The 12,968-nt window shown below is 36.3% G+C and overlaps 1 protein-coding gene across 2 annotated transcripts in view; it reads left to right on the forward strand.

Annotated features, from left to right (window-relative positions):
- PRKCE (protein kinase C epsilon) overlaps positions 1-12,968 on the forward strand; it is a 298,319-nt gene that overhangs the window by 179,922 nt on the left and 105,429 nt on the right. For both annotated transcript variants that reach the window (XM_074579637.1, XM_074579639.1), the window contains exons 3-8: positions 2,589-2,748; positions 3,769-3,803; positions 5,196-5,281; positions 7,468-7,600; positions 10,413-10,555; positions 11,745-11,841. In XM_074579637.1, coding sequence (XP_074435738.1) covers positions 2,589-2,748; positions 3,769-3,803; positions 5,196-5,281; positions 7,468-7,600; positions 10,413-10,555; positions 11,745-11,841 — 654 coding nt within the window. The remainder of the gene's footprint in view (positions 1-2,588; positions 2,749-3,768; positions 3,804-5,195; positions 5,282-7,467; positions 7,601-10,412; positions 10,556-11,744; positions 11,842-12,968) is intronic.

The following is a 12,968-nucleotide window of genomic DNA, read 5'->3' on the forward strand; positions in this document are numbered from 1 at the left end:
CAGGAGTTTGGCCAAGTGCTCGTCTTTGGTATTCCCCTGAGCTGTTTGAGCATCCTTCTCACACACAGAGGTGCTGTTTGTGTGGAAATGATATCAATAATTAAGACCTGCTGTTGAATCTGATAATTTCAGGATTGGTGTATTGCTTGTATCTGTTTTCAAGTCAGTGAATTTCTGAAAAAGGACACTGTTTTATTGTGTAACTGTAAGTATTCAAAACCTGCCTGGATACATTCCTCTTTAACCTGCTCTAGGTGAATCTGCTTTGGTAGGGGGGTTGGACTAGATGATCTCTGAAGGTCCTTTCCAACCCCTACCATTCTGTGATTGTAAGTGAAAAATGGAATTTCATAAAAGTATTAAAAATAGAACTGTAAGTAATACAGTGTCGTTAGTTTTAAGACTTCCTTGGTTAAAAAGAAAAAAAAAGAAAAAAGTAATACTAATGTGTTTATCTAGCCAAAACAAGAAGAGGATTTTCATCTGCTCTGTAAAATTATAGGTGCTTTATCTGTGAGGAATGATACTTAAGATGAAAAAAGGAGAAAAGTGGTATTGTAGACTGATTATCATATCAAGTGTGAACTGTTCACTGTCAGAACATCTTGTTCATTTCATATAGGCAGATAACTTTTTGGGAATCCTTTCCAGGAGAGTTTAACTTTCTCACATCCAGACTGCATACTTTAGCAAATTCTACAATCTGGATAACCAAAAGAACAGTTCTGTGTTAATATAGAATTATTTCCTATAGTAGTAACTTCTAAAAGATTTCCTGCAGCTTTGTAAAGTCAATAAATCATTCAGAAGCTGGAAACAGGAGTCTTTGGTAGGATTTCCAACTACTTGTTATGTATTCTCTGTGGAAGACAGTCTTTCTCTTGAGGGGCTATTGTATTTATTAGACATTGGAATTTTGCTTAATGCATAAAAATAAACATAATTCATAACACAAAAATAAACATAATTACTAACTATTTGGTGGTACTTATCTCTTTCTTGAAGGGGGAGCTAGCGTCATTGCTTTTTGATTGATCTTGGGCATAAATAAAAGGAGTAGCTTTGCATATAAGTCAATGTTTATTTACTGAGAGCTCACTTAGAATAGAAAAGCAAAGCCATTCTGGCCATTCTACAAATGTTTCTTAGGGTGAAAGCCCACTCTGAATAGGAAGTTTTTGTCACATATTAATGTGTAAGGAGCTCAGGCCTTTTAGTACATAAATGAATTTTCTAGTTTCATGGGGTTTAGCCCTTGCTGTGCACTGAAAGAAATTGATCTCAATTCATGGGTTTGTGCTCTATATTTTCCCAGGATATCCATCTATTGACTTAGTTTAAGACGATTTTCTAAGAATTCCGAAGTCAATACCTTTTAATTTTACAACCCTCAAAAATCATGTTTCTTTCAGTGCTTGTAGAAGAATTTCAGACTATTATAGAGTTGAGTTGTTCTTGGACTTGTAATTTTCTTTGTGTTATTGTTAAATACTGTACTGTTGCTTGGAGAACTCATTTGTGTACAGAAAAGCTTGCAACAGACCAAAGTTGGCATCTTTAGGCCGCTGTAGTGATTCAGCGTAGCTGAAATTCAGAGAATGACAAGTGCTAAATACATTTCAAAGCGTTATGTGCAGTGAAGTAGTGAGTGCATAGATTCAGTTGGCAATGGATGACTGAATGCGGACCCCTCCAAAGCTGATATTCCATTTTGTGGAGACATGAGTGGCTCGAGGAATGCTTGTAAAATCTGTCTTTCATTACCAACTGTGTACTATTCTTCATTGCTAATTCATCCTCAGCTTTTGCCTAATGCATACAGAATACTATGGAGGTGTTAGTGATGCTTTTCAAATTAAAGCCTTGGGAAAAAATGCACTCTGGAGGATTTTTCCCAAAAGTTTTCATTCTGAGATATATCAGCTTCATTTTTTACTTCCTTTACCATTAAATCTCATATGCACTTGAACAGGAATTGCTTAAAAGGAACAACTTCCTTCCCTTGAACATTTTGCTGAAAATGTATTAGTACCAAAGTGAATTATTAGAGCCAGAAACTCAGATCTTAATCAGGAATTCTACATAGTAATCAGTTCTGGATGGAATTTTTGTTCAGCTTGATAATATGTATTTGTGCTCAGCTTTCTTGCACTTGTGTCGGCACTTTCGGAGTGTACAGGGACCAGGGGATGTTGGGATTTTTTGGTTGATTTTTTTTCCCCCCCTGAAGATCAAATGAGATGAGAGTCTGAGCTGTTCGGAGAATCTAACTGTGTTAATTACTGTTAAAGAGATTGTCAGTGGGCTTGATAGTGATCAAGCACAGAAGACTTATTCCCAGCTTAGCGTGAATTTACAGATAAAGGTTTAGAACAAATAGAAGATCCTGTACTAGGCAATGAAAAACCTTGCCCTTCAGTAATTGATGCTAAAAAAGAAAAAAATTACCCACAACTTAGGGAAGTTATCTTGCACTGCTATCTAGAGAGGATTATTTTTTGAGAATAGCTGCTTCTGTATTGCATTTGAGTTTTCCCATATTTGTGTCTGATACAGGCAGTGCTTACTGGTATTTTCCTCTGTTTCAGCACCCAAAGACAATGAAGAACGTGTGTTCCGGGAACGTATGCGCCCCAGAAAGCGGCAGGGTGCTGTGCGACGCAGAGTACATCAGGTTAATGGGCACAAGTTTATGGCCACCTATCTTAGACAACCAACATACTGTTCGCACTGCAGAGATTTTATATGGTGAGACTTTGCTTTCTTTGCAACTTTGAATTAAAGAGTTACCATACCCTCCTGTTTTGCTGAAGTATAAATGGCGTAGAGTAGTAGTCCTTTTCCTCTTCATTTTAGTATTACACCGTCATCAGTTTTGCAATCATAGAAAACTGTAAAACTTCCATCACAAATGTTAGAATTTGTTGTACTTGCATTTTCTGTTGTCTGAGCCACAAAGTTCGATCTTTTCCTGTCTGGTACACACTATAAATTCTAGGTAGACAGCCAGTCTCGTGTTCTGTAGGTGCCTAAGTATAGATTTAGACCTAATATTAGACTTTTATGTTTTGCCAAGGTAACTGAATCCTTCTTTAGGTGCTTAAGTATCACCCTCTTCCTCCTAGGAAATGCCAAGCTCCTGTAGATCCTACTGAAGTTAATGAAATACGGGAATATTAGCCTTCTGCGATCCAGGGTTTTGGGTACTCAGTGTACAGAGTCTTTCTTATTACAGTGTATGTCAAGTACTCCCTTTTAGAAATTGTTTACGTTAGTTTTAAGTACTCGAAATTTTCAGATAGTGAAAAGTGGTGGAGACATTCAGCTTTCAGTTATTTTTCAGCTACTCCATTGATGTTTTCCAAAGTTAATTAGAGATACTGATTTGCACCTTTATACACATAAGATCTGATGTAATCCATAATTAATATTTCTTAAGAGTGTGTACAGAATCAGTCTTTCTTAATGTGAAACGATGTGAATTGTTCATGAATTCAACTGCATTCTTCTAAGAAATGTCTGCAGGTTAGACTTTAGGTTGGCTAAGTTGATTTCAAGCAACAATGTTGGCAAATGCAATCTTCTGTCTATTTAGAGGCCTGCCTGATGACTATTTTGCCAGCTTGTGGCTTCCCTCTCTATGTACCTTTTGGCTTTGCCTATTTTATTATAGTAAATGTGTCTTTAATAGTAAATGTCATATATTAAATGTGTTTTTCATTTCAAAAAATATATTCTTCATTTTCTAAAACACTGTTTTATTTTCAGGGGTGTAATAGGAAAACAGGGATACCAATGTCAAGGTAAGAGAAAAATCTACAGGGGGACAGTTTGAATATATGTAGTATGTTACATAAATAACAAGATACTTTTATCAAGCATTGTATACATACAGTGTTAAGAATTTAGCACAAATTGAATAAGTTTGTCTCAGTGAAGATATGATCTTTACAGTAAGTCCCAGTAAAATTTTTCAAAACTGTTGGTCTTAGGCAGCATATATGGAGTGGGGGCACAGTTAACATCTCCAAACAGCAGATCCTCGGTGTCTCTTGATGCACACCCAACTAAGGGGGCATATCTGCAGTTGTTGGCTTCTTCATTTTTCACTTCTTGCATTTTAAAATTGTGAATTCTTTATTCTGCTTAAGATTCTTTGTTTAAAAATGCCAGGTAATTGCAAAGACTATAATTAAATAGATGAGATAATTATAGAGGTCATCATTAGAGAAAGTTATAGCAAAGACTGCAGAAGTGTTTCATTTTCAACTCCCGTTTTTCAACTCAGTTTCTTGTGCTCTTAATTTTTTATGCAGTCACCTCTTGGGATGATGTTTTTCTACTCGGTTCTCATGTGACAAGTAGAAATAATCAAGTTAGTAATGATTTTTCAGTTACAAAAGACTTAATGAAATCTCATTGTAAATAAATAAATGCAAATAATGGTTTTACAAGCTATAATAAGAATTACTGTATTAACATACAGCAGAGGTTCCTTGAGTTCTGTGTTGGTTTTTTTTCTTACAACAATGACCAAAGCTAGAAGAAAATTAAATTCATTATTTCACTCTGAAGGTTTCTTTCTTCACTTAATGACCTTGAATCCCACAGTAGGATAGACCTTGCAATTTTTAATCATAATGGTCATATCTACAAATGTTATTCCTTGATTAAGTAATCAGTATGAATATTGACAAAGCATTTTTGCCTCCTGAAACCTTTTACTGTTATCAGCTTAGGATAATGTGTTACAGAAAGAATGTTCGACTTTGTTTTTTCTGTTCTTTGACTTTTATAATGAGTTATCTTTATGTCTCTCTTTCTCTGGAAGCTTTTCAGACAGGAATTGTTTTTGCCGTTGTGTCTTATATAATGTGGAGATCATGGACTTTATCAGATAAAGAAATCAAATATGTAAAAATTGAGAAGAATTGCCATTAATATTTTAGACGGTAATTTGTGGTATTACGTGCTGAGATTTTGGCAGATAAGCTTTAGTTCTCTTAAAATTCATTGGCCTCTTGAAGTCCATTATCTTCTGCCTTTGTAAGCCAGACTTACTATGAAGAACTCACTAAGTTACCAGTCACTTGCAGCCTTTCAACTTGCAGCATTTCTAGTCTTCCAAGATCAGTCTTTTGCTTTAAAATCAATCTTAATGAAAACTCATTCTTTTATCTGTTTTTTGTTTATAGTTTGCACTTGTGTAGTCCACAAGAGATGCCATGAACTTATAATAACGAAGTGTGCTGGCTTAAAAAAACAGGAAACTCACGATGAGGTAAATGTTTATAAAATACATTTTCTAGATAAAACTCTGTCTTTCATCTCTTCAAAGAAGTGTCATCTGCTGTGTTTAATCAATATATGTTATAGACTTTTTTGTGCCCTTCTGGTTGTCTTGTGATGTAGCACATACTTTGGAATGACAGATTACCATAACCAGTTCATTTACGTGGGAATTATTATACTGCAATTTATTTCTAATTAGTAAGCTGAATGCTTTAAGTCTCAGTGAGTTTCTTCCACTCCTTTTCATTTTTAATATTTGCCATTTCTGAGTTAATACGAGTTTTGTCATTTTAATTCAAAAGAAGCAGGCTGGGACCCTTTATCCCTTAACTGCGTTTTGTGTGGCTGAGTCGTTAGCAGCTGATAGGTTAGGCAATGTGCTTGAGTGTCTTGCATAGACATAAGAGACTGCCCAGAGTTTGCTTGCAAAGTCTCACCTCAACGAAGACTGCATCCGAACTGTCAAAATGTACAAAAAGCCATCCTTGTGTTGAAGAAGGCCCATGCATGGTATATAAGATGGGAGTGATAATTCAAGGTATTGCGCAGCTAACAGGTTTTCTAACAGGTTTTCCAACATAATTACTCCCTGCCTCTAACAAGCTTTTGTATATTAATGGAATTAACACAATACGTGCTTTAAGTTGTCATGCATTTAAATAAATGAAGATATCACCTGAAAAAGAAATTAGCTGCCTTCAGAACCGTAGGTCAGGGAGGTAAATATATCTGCCAATGGTACATTCTGCTCTAGATCAGAAGAGAAAACAAAGCAATCCTTTCACTTGGGTTAAAGCGCTCTCTCAGCTAAAATGGCCTTTTAGACTTGCTTGGGAGATTAATGTTAATCCCTCTGGACTGTCATACACCAGGGAGCAATGTGACTGCTGTTGTGTTCAGCTCCCTTAGAATCCTCAGCTTTGGGGTTTGCCTTTATGGCTGGGTTCATCGGGGATAGTTGCGGAAGGGGGCAGGTTTTATGGGTTTTTTAAACAGTTGTAGCCCTCAGCTGTAACCAGTGAATGCTTTATCTTATACCGAATTTTTTTGTTTGCTTGTTTTTAACAGAAAAGCTAATGAATGCTCGCTGTCCTTTTCTGTTTTGTGCAACAGCAAGGGCCTACTATCTTTCACCACAGGAGTAGATGAGGTAGTCTGTGGGTGATCCCAATTTCTTGGCCATGCAGAAAAAGTACATTTCTTAGTTTTATTGGTTAAAAACGTACATGTGTATGCTTGAAAACACCTAGTTTTAAATTACAAATCAGAGTTGTGTGTAACAATGGGTTTAAACCACTCTTTCAACTTTGATGTATAATTTGACTGAGACACTAACTGATCTCATTCTTCCTGTGCAATTCTCTACCATTTTTCATACTGGAAGCATTCTTTAATATCTGGTTCACAACCAGTGTTTTACATCCGAAACTTGATCACTTGCATAGGATTGTGATAAAGGACTGTGTTTGGCTAGTGCTGTTTTCACATAGAGTACCCACAGGAAGATACAAAATCTTGCGTAGATTTATGTTCCCAGGCTCCAGACTGGTGGAGACTTGTATGCTTTGCTGATATAATGCTCTCATTGTTTAGAAGGGGTACTAGATCACTGGAGAGAAGCCAGTGGTAATAGGAAAAGAAAGGAAAAACATCAAAATAAATCTCCTGCTATGCAGTGGCCACTATAAAAACTTATCAATGACATCCTTTAATTAGTAAGTTATCGTACCTTGGAATCCCTGAACACAACAAATTATCATTGTCATTTCCATAATCTAAAGAAGAGTGGGATATGAAAAGGTAAAGGGGTTGTGATATATCTTAGTCCTGGATTAGTTAGGCCTCCTGCTCCTAAAACAATTGGGAGTGACTTCCTTGCCTTCCACATTAAGAGATCTTTCCTGATAGCTATGTATTTGTTGTTCCCAGAAGTACTAGGAAGTAGACTTTAGTCTTTATCTCTTGGACAACAGCAGCCCTTCCCCCTCTTTTCCCCAAATAAAGTAGTGAGAACTCTGGAGCTGAAGTATATCTAATGCAAAGATCATCATCTTAGCACAGGCCTAGTTCATCTTGTTTGAATTCTGTATGGTTTTAAAACATAGCAGGGACTCAGCATACGCTGATTATAAAGAAACTAATTAGAATGAAATATGCTGTGCTCTCCTTTTTCAGCAAGTGGGATCCCAGCGTTTCAGTGTCAACATGCCTCACAAGTTCAGCATTCACAATTACAAAGTGCCCACCTTCTGTGACCACTGTGGTTCATTGCTCTGGGGTCTTTTGAGACAAGGTTTACAATGCAAAGGTAAGGATTACCGCTTCAGAGCTTTTCTTTGTGAGTGCGGTAGACTTGGAAAGACTGGAAGTTATTCTGTCTTTTCCAGCATGTACAGAAATGCATAGCAAGTAAATAGCAGACTGCAGAAGGGATTGCCATCACTGTTAGAAAATGGTCCTTTACCCTGCCTGCCACACCAGTCAGTAACAGATGCAGAGAAGAGAGGTGCAGAAGCACATTTTGCACTTGGCTGATGTGTAGGTTTATTGCTACATAGGAAATTAGAAGTTGACAGAAAATTAGGAGGATGAGAATTTACATCCCTTCAGCTTATATGCCTTTTGTGTTTCAGGTTTGTGGTGATGGTTGTTAACCTTTTTAAACATCATTATTCCAGCTACTTTTCCCTTTAATACCATCTTCAAAAATTACTATTATGTATTGCCTAGGCTAGGCAGAACCGGTCCTGTGTGCCCATATCCAGAATAATAAGTATTCTGATACCTAACTAAATCATCCTTTGTGATGGTCTGTCTAGCCCCTCTATTCCAGAAAGCAAAGGATTCATTATGTTCTGCAGCTCAAGGTCTGTGTACTCTGTACAGTAACTGCATATGAAGTTACTGCTGGAAGGTATGTTCATGTCATTTTAGCTAACAGAAATGGTTGGTTCATATCCCCTTGTTTCAAGCAGATCTATATATTCTAAAAGGGGGAGAAAACAGTACAAACACTTGCAAAGGAAAGTAATATTTTAGAAATGGTGAATAAAATACGTAAATTAGTGGATTAAGGGGAATGATGTCTGAAGATTGTTAGATTCTTAGAAAGTAGTACCTAATGGAATTATAAGTATTTTCATTTTGTTACACGTTTACAACTGGATAGGTCCATCTTCATAAATAAAAAATCATGTTATGTACACTTCATGTATATATTTGTAAATCTGTAATCTATTAAATATATCCTTTGCAGTATTTAAGATGAGACATAACTATAGTGAAGGTCAGACCTAACGTTTGCTGAGCAGCAAGAGAAAGAAGGAATTTCTTTCGTGGTAAAGTGATAAACAGTGAGAGCATTCTGAAATTCAAGCCTTCCCTTGTGATTCCTAGCTAGTGAGTGCTGATAACATGTTAGACTCTAAATACTGTTATTTTACTACTATTAAAAAGATTTTGTTCAAATGTTATCTTAATTATGGTGAAGATACATTCAAAGAAGATTTTTCAATTCAACCTGCTTTTTTCTTTGATTGTTAGTCAGGGCTGTAGTATCTCTCCACTTAATCTATAAGTATATGAATTCACTTTCATATTCTCTCTCGAGTACTGCAGTGGTTCATTTCCTCTTAACTGTAGAAAATAATGTTATTTCTCATATGTATGCACTTACTGTGTAGCAGATGCATAGAAACATTAGTTCAGAGCACCTGTGTTGCTTTCTCTGTGTTCCTAAAATGAGTGCCTATAAAAATGCAGTATTGTCTGCATGAAATCTACAGCTCACCTGAGCTGGAAATGTAATTTTCTCTGGGCTTTGTTTTCTCTCTTAACAAGTGCCAAGCAATGGTCCCTTCTTCAGTGATGTACTTGCTTGCCCCGCATGGTTATTGACACCATGAAAAGCGTATTCCAAAGGTTTATTTTTCTGGGTTTTCATTGCTTATTCCTGACCTTCTCTTTACAAAATATGTTCATGAAGTCAGACTCTACAAAATTGTCCTGTTTGCTTTATTTCAAGCAGTTCAGTTCCTCAGTGTCCACAGTTACAGTCAAACATGTTACTTGCCACTGAGCTTTTGTCACTGGATATACGTGCACTGAAAGTACCATGTGTAGCAATTTCTTTTTGCTCTTCTCGTGAGCTAAAACATACTTGAAAAGGAAAGGAACCCGCTTTCTGAAGCGCGTGGTTACTGCTGTAGTTACAGTGCCTCTGTATAGTCTCAGAGGCGAATGTGACTTGTTTCTTTAGGGCTTATACGGAGAAAGCACTGATGAAGAACAATATAATGAAACGCGGCTTTATAAATACATACTTTTTTGATTTTTTTTTTTCTCTAAAAAGTAATGAAGTGAGGAATTTGAGCAATTGAATGTTAATCTAGTATTTTAATTATACTTGCGATTTTGCTTTCTTTATGCCTTTCTCCACAAGAGGGCAGCGAAGTCTAAGATAAAACATGTCATCTGTTCCTAACAAATCCACGCTATGCTATTTTTAATGGGGCTGTGTTCTCCCCCCTAACCCATAACCTGGAAGCAACGTAAGGGTTTTTTTCTCTTACTAGTTTGCCAAATTCAGGCGATGGTATTTAAGAGAAAGGGCTTGGTAAAAGGATTGCCATGTAAAGAAAGAGTGTCTAATAGTGCCAAAGGCTTTTATTAAAACTTAAAACACTCTTGGTTTCATGCCTGCCTACATTAGGAGTTAATCTACCCAAGTAAAATAGAGTAAGAAGCAATAATACACGAGGAGCTAATGTTGTGCTCTCAGAGCAGAAGTGGACGGCTAAAACCCAAGCTCTGAAGGACTTTTCTTCTAATTAAAGTTCTGTTTAAGATTTACAGGACCATTAGATATTTTTGTTTGTTCCTGCGTCTGTTCGGGGTACTTTGTGAAAACGCTGTTCTGCATTATCATAGCAGAAAAATGATAACCAGGTTAATAATTTTATATTAGCATTGAAGTGTCACTGCATATCCAACTAAGTATTTTTCTACTGAAATTATATTTATTTGAAAAAATCATTGGTAGGTCCAATAAGGTCTGATTTAAGACAAATGCATGCCAAGGCAGCATTTAATTTACGATATTACTTTACGTTTCACTGCAGTTTGCAAGATGAATGTACATCGACGCTGTGAAACAAATGTGGCACCAAACTGTGGAGTGGATGCTAGAGGCATAGCTAAAGTTCTTGCAGATCTTGGAGTCACTCCAGATAAGATCACTAATAGTGGGCAGAGGAGGAAAAAGGTAATATTACTATTTAGTGTCACATAAAAAAGGAGATAAGTATGGATGTATTGTAACTTTACTAGTTGGGGTTCAATCCTGTTTACTTGACTTGCACAAGAATTTGTTTTAAGTCAGTACAGAACTAAGACTTTGGCTTTGGATTTATAAGTGAAAATTACCTATTCTGAATTTTTATATGAAATTTATTTTGACCTGCTATAATTTTGCGAACTTAAAGTCTGTATAGAATCTGGAAGGATCTCCCCTTTTTACTTTTGAGGAAAGAGATTTGACAGAGAGACAGTGTCTGACACAACTGTTCATAAAAAACTTAAGTGTCTCTGGCTCAGAATTGGCATTGGATAATTGATTGATTGAGACACAGCACTACTCCGTAATGTTGTAAATGCTCATAAATGAGCAATATGGTGATTCTCATGAAAAGGAGCTGTTTGCTGGATGACAGTTCTGGAGTTGTTATCACTATTATAGGAAGAACTAGGCTGTTCTAGAAGTAGAACGCATAGGTCACCCCAAGTACGTCCAAACCTGATAGACTTATTCTGGATTGATGATATGTAGCCTGGATCAGAATTCGGCCTCGTTTTCTATCCCTATTTGCATGATTGTGACAGCAGACCCATTGCTCTCACTTACAGAAATACGCAATTTTTACCATAATTTCTTAAAACATTGACATTTGGTTCTGTTCCTTTTCCTGATTTTTGCACACTTGGATCCCAGGTACACTGTTTTAAAATTTTACAGAAACACAGAACAGTCAGGAATAAATTAATTGATCTGTGACTCCTGGGAAAAGATGTTGTCATGTTGTTACCGCATGAATTAGTTTACAATGCTTGCTGGTACTTGTTGTAGTTAAATATATTTACTGGATAGATTTCTACACAGGCACATGGTGACTATACAAAACTTTCCCACTGACTGGGTGTACTTATTACTTTTAGTTCATCTTGAGAACCTATTTTTCTTTAAATGGATGGGTCTTTCTCTGTTTATATTATGGTTTCCATTTGATGTGATGCCATCTACTGTATGCTTCAGGTCCTGACAGTGAGAATCTATAGGGGTGGAACATCTTGACTTTTTTTCATACTTCTACTTCTGAATTAATGTTGTTAAACTAAATTTCCTCTTGGCATGGGAGAATCTCATAGCTGAGTACCCCTTTGGGAATTGTTCTTAGCTAATTGCAGGTGCAGAGACTCAACAACCAGTTCCTGGAAGCGCATCATCAGAAGAAGATAGGTCAAAGTCAGCACCCACTTCTCCATGTGATCAAGGTCGAACATCTCTCTTTTTCCTAACGTATATTGTTACATATTTTCCTTCGTTATGAGGAGTAAAAAAAGCTATCAGCCCCACCCTCTGTAGCAAAAAATCAATGAAGTAGTTACCACCGGAAAATAAAGAACTTGAATTTATGAACTGCAAAAACTTTTTTAAAAGACCTGCTTCTCGTGTTATTTAAATCTTGAAAATAAATGGCTTTTAAAGGGAAAATTATTAAACAGTCATCTTAAAATATTGTTAAGTTTACTAGATGAGTCCATGCCTAGCCCAATTTCTTTATCTAAGGAGGTTATATATTTTGTTCTGAGAGTGAGAACATTTTAAATAGTGCCACAGAACTTGAGAGCCTTTATCTATCTGAAAAGCCTCTATCTGTTAATACGTTTCTGAGATTAAATTGCCTCCTTTCAATTCTACACTGAACATTTGATAATAAAAACTTACAGACAGTTAGGCTATGCTAGCATGTCTGTGTGGTCTCTAGAGCCATGTTTCCTTTCAGTGATTTTTTGCATGCTTAGATTTGGAGACAAATATTTTAGTCTTGACTGATATGACCTGATTTCATTAAGCTGAACAGCGTGAAGGACAGAAGCTGTATGTCAGCAGCACTTTTTGAATCTGATCTGATTGTTGTTTTTAAAAATCAGAAGGCTGACAGATATCTTATGTACCATCATGTGTGTAAACTGGTGAATGAAAAATCTTTACACCAAGGCATGGGAAGATAGGTATTTTTATGTCAAATTCTTTAAAACTTATTTACAGTTGAGAAGTTTCTCACCCTTATTTTTAGGGAAGAGACTTTCAAAACTCCATGATAATAAGTACTGTAAGACCCCAAGTACAGAACTGATTTAAATTTGTCAACTTTTTGGTTTCACAGACAGCATGTTGGTTAAATAATATTTTTTAAATATCTGATGTTTTGCTTAAAATAAGAACAAAGAATTTGCTGAAACTCTTGCTTAAATTTCGCTTTTGTAGCTGTCCAGTAAAGTTGTTGCTTCCAAGGCCTTCAAGCAGAAGTGCTACGCAAGAGGTTGAGGCAGACCCTGAGGTCCATTAGTCACCAGGACTCGCTGTGTTTAGCATTGAGAACCCTTCAGAACCATTT

The sequence above is a fragment of the Larus michahellis genome, chromosome 3 (genome assembly GCF_964199755.1).
Source record: "Larus michahellis chromosome 3, bLarMic1.1, whole genome shotgun sequence".
Taxonomy (NCBI): domain Eukaryota; kingdom Metazoa; phylum Chordata; class Aves; order Charadriiformes; family Laridae; genus Larus; species Larus michahellis.